The 8,987-nt window shown below is 43.0% G+C and overlaps 1 protein-coding gene across 1 annotated transcript; it reads left to right on the top strand.

The window, feature by feature from the left end:
• Positions 1-303: 303 nt before the first annotated feature.
• Positions 304-7,253, top strand: LOC139418323 (glycolipid transfer protein domain containing 2b). The gene is made up of 4 exons (XM_071167691.1): positions 304-839; positions 4,809-4,867; positions 5,030-5,208; positions 5,408-7,253. The coding sequence occupies exons 1-4, from the start codon at positions 770-772 to the stop codon at positions 6,033-6,035; spliced, it is 936 nt and encodes a 311-aa protein (XP_071023792.1). The 5' UTR covers positions 304-769; the 3' UTR covers positions 6,036-7,253.
• The last annotated feature ends 1,734 nt before the right edge of the window (positions 7,254-8,987 follow it).

The following is an 8,987-nucleotide window of genomic DNA, read 5'->3' on the forward strand; positions in this document are numbered from 1 at the left end:
TGCCAATTGCTCATTGCTAACTGGTATGCTCTTAGAAATTTGGCAAGCCTAGAAGTGGGATTGTATTTTTTTACAAGGGGGTGATGAGAGAAGTCTTGTTTGTATAAGATGGTGTGGAGTATGGGTATTGCTTCGAAATGAACAGATTATGAGTTTGGAGAGAGTGAGGGGGTTACTGTCGGTCGGGTTGGTCGGTGGGACAGACCTGCTTGCTTAATCAGCCAGTGGCTGACTGAACACAGCTAATCTCTGGACCCTTCCATTGAGCAACAAGGTTGGAGACTGACACAGAGAGATCAACAGTTTGGTAAACAAAAGAGAGGGAGCCAGGAGAGAAGGACTGGAACAAAGTCAAAGAAGGAGAGAGCGGACAGAGCAGAGCAGGAGCAAGAGAGTTGAATTTGAAATAGAGGAGAGAAAACTGCAACAGCAAAAATTTAAGATTAAAAGTTAAAGATTGATAGAATTAGTGTCATGGGTGTGGCCACTTAAAGCAGTGAGGCACAACAGCAGAGACAAAAGCAACTTTTGTCTGGTGGTTAGAGGGGGAGGGTGACAGATTGAGGAAGACAGGGTGGGTCAGAGGTAAAGGGGTCAATAGAAAGACTGAGAAAGACACAGTGGGAGCTGTTCAAGAAGAGAAGGCCAGAGAACTCACTCACGAGGCAGAGGCAACGGTATGGATAGATAGAAGCTGGCAGACATAGTAGCTTGTCAAGGGGGAGAGGGGACAGAGAGGGCTAGGCTGAGTCACATACAGGCAGTCGGCATGGGGATAAAGGGCAAGGCGGCTTTGGCCATCGTGGTTCTACTGTTCTTCCTTGGCTCCATGTGGCTCCGTGAGTAACATATTTGTCTCAAGCTAACACTGAGGGGAGGCTGTGTGTGTGTTTTAGAGAATGTGTGTTACTGTGACTTGAGGTAGCAGCATGTGACTGTCTTTGAGTGGCTGAGCATGTGGCCTATACAGTAAACATTCCATGTGTTAGCCATATAGTGTAGCTTTGTTGATTTACACATGCCTCATTTGTTTGAATATATAGAATAATATCACACGGTGTCTGCTGACCTGGGAATCTATAGACGTTTGTTTTCCTCTTGTGGTGGTTAGGCTACGGTCCAGGGCCGGCCCTAGCCTTTTGGGAGCTCTAAGTGTGATTTGGTTGGGGGCCCCCCACCTCACGGGCAAGACATTTGAGTGGCCCTCCTAACATTTGAGTGGTCCCCATCTTGACTGCGGAGATAGATTTGTGTTGTTTTAAAGTACATTTCCTTCAATTTTACACATTTTGCCATGGGGAGTAGACAAGTTGTTGCAGTTTAAAATCAAGTTTTCAGCAATTCTGCACATTTTGTCATGGGGTGAGAGACGTTTAACAATTTTATAAAAACTTTCTTGCAATTCTACTCATTTTGCCATGGGACAGAGAGAATGTCCAGTTCTACAGCAAATTGTCTGCAATTCTACACATTTTGCCAAGAAGTATACCATGTTAATGATGAGCAACTAACAAAATCAATGGAGGTCAGGGCCCCTGGGCACATGCCCTGCGTGCCCATTTGGTTTATGACCATAATAGCTGGTTAGATTAATTTACCAATCTAAAAATTGTAAACTGATTGAGTGACTGTCAGCGACGGACAAAACCAGATAAAAATTGCTGATGCACAAGCAAATTTCAAAATTGCATCTTGTGTATTCTACTATTTTCTCAAAAGTAAGTTTGAGACCCCGACCAAGTTCCTAACTTCAGAAAGTATTCACACCCCTTGACTTTTTCCACATTTTGTTGTGTTACAAAGTGAGATGAAAATTGATTTGAATTGTCATTTTTGACAACGATCTACATAAAATACTCTAATGCCAAAGTGGAAGATTTTTTTATTTTTTATTAATGGAAAAAAAACGAATGTATCTTGATTAGGTAAGTATTCAACCAGTCAATGAATGTTAGAATCACCTTTGGCAGTGATCACAGCTGTGAGTCTTTCTGGGTCTCTAAGAGCTTTGTACACTTGAATTGTACAATATTTGCCCATTTTTATAAAAAAATATTCAAGCTGTGTTAAGTTGGTTGTTGATCATTACCATAGATTTTCAAACGGATTTAAGTCAAAACTGTAAGCCACTCAGGAACATTCAATTTCATCTTGGTAAGCAACTCCAGTGTCTATTTTGCCTTGTGTATGAGGTTATTGTCCTGATGAAAGGTGAATTTGTCTCCCTGTGTCTGGAAAGCAGCCTGAACCAAGTTTTCCTCTATGATTTTGCCTGTGCTTAACTCTATTCTGCTTATTTTTATCCAAACAATCACGAGCATACCCATAACATGATGCAGCTACCACCACCCGTGAAAATATTAAGTGGTACTCAGTGACGTAGTGTTGGATTTGCACCAAACATTATGCTTTGGCAGGACAAATCTTTGCATTATTACTTTGGTGCCTTATTGCAAACAGGATGCAGGTTTGAAATAATTAATGTTAGTATTGTGGAGTAACTACAATGTTTTTGATCCATCCTCCGTTCTCTTCTATCACAGCCATTAAACTCTGTAACCGTTTTAAAATCACCATTGGCCTCATGGTAAAATCCCTGAGTGGTTTCCTTCCTCTCTGGCAACTAAATTGGGAAGGGCTCCTGCATCTTTGTAGTGACTGGGTGTATTGCTACACCATTCAAAGTGTAATTAATAACTTCACCATGAGGCTTCCCGGGTGGCGCAGTGGTTAAGGGCTGTGCCACCAGAGACCCTGGGTTCACGCCCAGGCTCTGTCGTAACCGGCCGCGACCGGGAGGTCCGTGGGGCGACGCACAATTGGCATAGTGTCGTTAGGGAGGGTTTGGCCGGTAGGGATATCCTTGTCTCATTGCGCACCAGCGACTCCTGTGGCAGGCCGGACGCAGTGCACGCTAACCAAGGTTGCCAGGTGCACGGTGTTTCCTCTGACACATTGGTGCGGCTGGCTTCCGGGTTGGATGCGCGCTGTGTTAAGAAGCAGTAAATAAAACAACTTGGTTGGGTTGTGTATCAAAGGACGCATGACTTTCAACCGTCGTCTCTCCCGAGCCGTACGGGAGCGATGAGACAAGATAGTAGCTACTAACAATTTGATACCACAAAATTGGGGAGAAAAAGGGGGTAAAATTTTTAAATAAAATAACTTCACCATGCTTAACCTCTTACGGCCACTTAAACGCTAGCGTCTCTCCTAGCCAATAGCCTGGGGAAATGCGTAGCGCCAAATTCAAATAGTACTCGATAAAACTCAAACTTTCATTAAATCACACATGCAGGGTACTCAATTAAAGCTACACTCGTTGTGAATCCAGCCAACATGTCAGATTTTTAAAATGCTTTTTGGCGAAAGCATGAGAAGCTATTATCTGATAGCATGCACCCCTCCGAAATACCTGAAGGAGACGTAAACAAAATATTCAATCTCAGCTTCTTTTTTTTTACCCATCTACCAATAGGGGCCCTTCCATTGGAAAACCTCCCTGGTCTTTGTGGTTGAATCTGTGTTTGAAATTCACTGCTTGACTGAGGTACAGATAATTGTTTGTGTGTGGTACAGACACTATTATTGCACACAGAGTGAGTCCATGCAATGTGACATGTTAAGCACATTCTTACTCCTGAACTTATTTAGGCTTGCCATAACAAAGGGCTTGAATACTTATTGACACAAGAAATTTCTAAAAGCAATTCCACTTAGACATTGTGGGTTATTGTGTGTAGATCAGTGACACATTCTAAATGTAATCCATTTGAAATTCAGGCTGTAAAGCAACAAAATGTGTAAAAAGAAAAGTGGGTGTGACTAGTTTCTGAAGGCACTATATTATACGTTTTTGGGTCGGGGGCCCCCTAGTGGCCGGGTCCCTAAGCGGCCGCTTATGTCGCTTATGCCTGGAGCCGGCCCTGCTGCTCTCTATACCACATACCAACACATCTTGCTACTCTACACCATAATCAGGGCAAGCTTGTCTTCTCTTCTAACTTCATAAAGCACCATACCTTTAGTTGCAGTGAGGAAAACATGCACTCAACAAAGAAAGAGAGGAGGGAACCACAAAGAAACATTCCATTTACAAGAAGTTGACTGCTGTTTATGCTGCAAGGATGTATGTGAATTCAACATTTGTTATTCACAAGTTTGCAATAATCAATTGTATGATGTATGTTATTTAGATCAACAGGGTAGCCTATTGTCATGCATCTCCCATTATCATAGACGTCAGTCTCATGATATGAGATGGAATGCACGAGTGATCTAATTAGCCTTTATTACTCCCATTGGGCGCACCTTGCCCCTGAGGTCATGACCGTGTGTGACAGCTTGGTAGAATGTTCTAAAAGAAGGACCGTCATATAACATAATGATTATAAATGATGTCTGTCTAACAGAGCCGAGTGAGGTTTTGTCACTATTCTGAAGGATTACATGTTTTGGTTGCACTTTATTTTACAGTAAAAAAAATGACCAGGTATTAACTTAGAAATGACATGATTAATGATCATTATCGTGTAATAACCTACACATGTACATTAAATGTTTGATTCTTTGAGATTCAAAACGTACAAATTGGCACAATTTTGTACTAGTTGGTTACAAATGCCAAGTACATGCCAGTGGATACAGTGCAGTAGAATAAGGTGCTGGTAATGTTTCTGAGTGCATTCTTTAGCAGACCATAGCTACCTCTCCTCCCACTTTATTGACATTGAGATGAGTTAACACATTTTCCCCTGATCTTTGAAAACATTGTATCTTAATCTTAGCAGTTTTCTTTCTCTTTACAGAAGGAAGTTTGGATTACCAGTGGGACTCTTGTCTTAAAGGTTACATTCAGATAAACAGTGTAAGTCAACAAGAGATAGAACTATGGTAAAATGCAATTACAACCTTATTCTAAACCTATTTTCACAGCTGGATTTTATTGGAATGAACTTAATAGGGACCACCAAATTTACTCACATGAACCTCTACTCTCTCTTTCCCACTCCTCTTCCCCCATGCCCAGCCTCGCCATCTGTCTAATGGCAGTGAGGCTGATAGTGATGAGGACGGGGCCATACTGGAGGTGTGTCCCGGTCAGAAGTTCCAGGTGTCGGAGCTGTTGTCTCACCTGCTGGCTGCGCCGGCACCCACCAACGATGTGCTGCTGCAGCCTTATCTGGCTAGTTGGGACGAGCTTATCAAGTAAGCCCATCAGACAGGACATGCAGACACAGAGACCAGACTCCAGCCAGTCAATACACTCACTGGCTGAATAGAAGGGACATTCACATCCGCTTGAATGAACCAGGCTGAATGAACTCTAAACAGAGATGTGGATTATTTGGGCTCTGTGTGGTTGTTGATTGCTTCTCTCCTCCTCCTGCTCCATCCTCTGTGACAGGTTCATGGAGGCTCTTGGACCAATGGTTGGACTCATATCTCAGGAGATTGAAGCCAAAACTTCCATAATCCGTGACCTGACCCTGCGGGAGGCAGGTAGCAGCGATGAGGGAGAAGTGGGCCTAGCCTTGGGGTTGGTGTCTGGTACCAGAGCGCATAGTGGTGGACAGGAGGAGACAGAGGCCTCAGTGGCAGCACCAAGCAGTACCTACCTGTCTTTGCGCTCTATGATCCACACTGAGTTGAGCCGGGGCCTGGTAGACTTCCAGCAGATGACAGAATCTGGGTGTCGTACTCTGCTCCGGCTGCACCGGGCCCTGTTGTGGCTGCAGGTCTTCCTGGAAAAGCTGGGGGAGGGGCCTGTGGGCGGCCGGCTGCGGAGCCCCTCGGAGCTCTGCCGTGAGGCCTATCAGCACACCCTGGCCCACCACCACTCCTGGTTTGTACGCAGGGCAGCGGAGATAGCCTTCATCGCCATGCCTGAGCGGAGCTTCTTCTACAGGCTGGTGTGTGTGACGAACCAGGAAGAGGCCAGCGTGGTGCTGAACAAGGTGGTCCGGGCCATCGGAGAGGTGTATGACAGAACTCAGGGGGTCCTGGAGGAGCATGGCATGCTGGACCTGCCGTAGGAGAAGAGCGGGGGGGGGGGGGGGTTCTGTGTCTGAGGGACCAGCCACATCTGGACATTACAGTAACACTCTTTTCACACTACTGAGCCGAACCAGGCTGAGCTGAGCTGTACTGCGCTGGCCAGGTTACGCATCCATTATGGTTGGAATTATACTGGTAAGGACAATGTGAAAATAGAATAGCAAAACCAGCACATTACTGTTCGGGTTTGCATAATAGCATGAATTAGGTCTTACAGTCTATCCCCTGGTGCCTTGTTCCATATGCTGTACTATCTTTTATCAGGCTAAAGTTCACATGTGTGCAAGACCAATGAGCTGCTCAATTAATCATGAGTGAGTGCTCTCAACAGAGTTTACCAAAAGGGCCAATTTGTATTAGGGGCCATATGACCAAAGTGCTGGAGAAAACAATCAACTGAAGCTAAATGTCTTCATTGTACAAGTCAAGTCATTGTTATGTCACTGTTTGTCTGTGTGAGATCACGCACTGGACTTGTTATGGTGTTGGAAGACCATAGACTGGTTGAAAAACAAGTAACGTATCATGTATTGTTGTAAATTCTGAAGATGTTGCCAATGTAATTCCATAGGTCAGTGATTGTTGTGTTGTTGTATGTTGATGTGTAATTCAGCATTGCCATCATTGAATCAAAAGCCAATCACAAGGCAAAGGACTTTGTCCATGACCCACATTGTGATTATGTAATACTTTTATATGGGATCATTTGTGAAGATCTTCTAGGGCTGCTGGACACATCAGATGGACTTTATTCAGGGTTCTCAAAACCACATTTACAATGCAGTGATTCACTGATCTTAGCTACTGTTGTAGTTATGGTTTAAGTACGTATGCATTACTACAAAATTGACACTGCAGAAGTAATATTTTTGAGTCTGGATCTGAGTACCTCCCGTACAATTTTGAGAATGGAAATACATTCTAGAACAGGGATGGGTAACTTTGATGGGGGTGGGGGCCACAAAACATCTGAACTCATCATGGGGTGCCGCAGTGGCTCACCGGTCTGCGTGTCGACATCCATTCCCAAACATGCAGTCAGAAAGAGCCCTAACCTTTTGGGGGATCCTAGGTCAAATCTTCTAAGGGCGTGTGAGCAAAACAGCTAGAGGAGAGAAAGTTTGTTTTAGAGTTAATTTCCTGCAATTCTACACATTTTGCCATGGGGCAGAGATAAAATTCTGTTTTAAAGCAAATTCCCTGCAATTCTACACATTTTGCCATGGGGCAGAGATAAAATTCTGTTTTAAAGCAAATTCCCTGCAATTCTACACATTTTGCCATGGGGCAGAGATAAAATTCTGTTTTAAAGCAAATTCCCTGCAATTCTACACATTTTGCCATGGGGCAGAGATAAAATTCTGTTTTAAAGCAAATTCCCTGCAATTCTACACATTTTGTCATAGCGTTTTTTTATTTTATATATGATAGCTGACTTAGTGATTAACAAAATCCAGTGGGGCCCCCCCCCAGTTGGTAATTCGACCATGATTACTACAAGTTTAGATAGCTGGCTAGACTACCTTACCAACCTAAAATATGTTCGCTTACATGGGCTAATTGAGTGCATTGAGAGAAACTGATGATTTTATTTGGTTGGAAATTGATCTGTGGGCCCCGTTCTAGACCATCTGATTGGATTCCAGAAACCAATGGTTTGGGCCAGAGACAGAACACACGTGCAAAGTTTTGAAAATTCGTCTGGCTTTGATACTCTGATTGTTTAGAGATTATCCATTAGATGGTGACTTTGTTTTTTTTTATAACAGCCTCCATTTTGACATCAACACAAATGACTTCAATGATTGCAGCAAAGATGTCATGGCGACAATGTCATCGGGCCTAACGGTCGTCTCACGCCGAACTGCGCAAGTTCAGGCCGTCTAATCAAAGGCACTGCTTCGAGATAGAGTTGTTTTTTACAGAAATTAAAATGTCAGTTTGTCACTAACACGAGGTTGGAGTAAACACGTGTTCAACTGCTTAAGACATTGGCTCAGATCTAGGTTGTGCCTTCAGATTTCGAGAAAATGAACAACTAAGGAATCATTTTTTACTTCTCAAACCCCGGACATGGTCTGGTCTATGTTGCAGTACTACAGTATATCCACCAGAGGTCATAGTGTACTACACATGCACATCAGTTCACTGAACCCTGAATGCTAATAACAGTTCGTGGCAAAGTCATTTATATGAACATTTGTGACGTAATCACTTCTAAACCACAAGAATTTACCCTCCCTTCGCTTGGACATACATGCTGCGAATGGCATAATGCCACCATTTTAAGAGATGTTTCAATGTAAACTACAATTACTTTTTTACCTACAAATATATATTTTTAATAAACTGTAATTTAAAAAACTAGTTAGATTAACCTCTGTCGTACAGTAATGTTATGGTTAGATACAATATTTATATATTATTCATGAGATTGAGTATGGAGTTCCATAAACATTTTAATGGAAAGAGTCCAAACAAGTATTATGAGGAAATTAACTGGGGGTTAATGAGCACAGGTGGATGCAAGCCTAATGTGTGAGAGAGCGAGAAAGCTGGTGCTTGCCTGGTATATCAGCCGCTTGCGTTACACTTGATCACACTATTTAAACCCACAAATGCCTCTAATGCTATGTAATCATTGCTCTCTCTTCCTATTGTCCTCCACTGGATCCCAATCGCAAAAAGGATAGATTGGAGGAGGGAGAGAGAGTCAAATTCTGTTGTAATCTTGTAAAGTGGTCAAAGCAGAGTGAATGCGTCAGAACCACTATGCCATATTAACAATCATAGAACAGATAGTCGGACTCTAGCACATTTACGTATCTTGTACTTCTTATGAAGAAAGTGCAAAAATGTAGTGGTTTTGGTTGATTTGTCTCAAGGTTAATATTATACATTGTAACGCAGGTGATCTACAGTACAGTCCA

This window comes from Oncorhynchus clarkii, chromosome 10, assembly GCF_045791955.1.
Source record: "Oncorhynchus clarkii lewisi isolate Uvic-CL-2024 chromosome 10, UVic_Ocla_1.0, whole genome shotgun sequence".
Classification (NCBI taxonomy): domain Eukaryota; kingdom Metazoa; phylum Chordata; class Actinopteri; order Salmoniformes; family Salmonidae; genus Oncorhynchus; species Oncorhynchus clarkii.

Bases quoted from the DNA above. Each gene is read 5' to 3' on its own strand.
- LOC139418323 (XM_071167691.1), top strand. From the start codon at position 770: ATGGGGATAAAGGGCAAGGCGGCTTTGGCCATCGTGGTTCTACTGTTC. The intron at 4,868-5,029 runs GTAAGTCAACAA...CCCCATGCCCAG, and splicing joins GTTACATTCAGATAAACAGT to CCTCGCCATCTGTCTAATGG. The intron at 5,209-5,407 runs GTAAGCCCATCA...CCTCTGTGACAG, and splicing joins AGTTGGGACGAGCTTATCAA to GTTCATGGAGGCTCTTGGAC.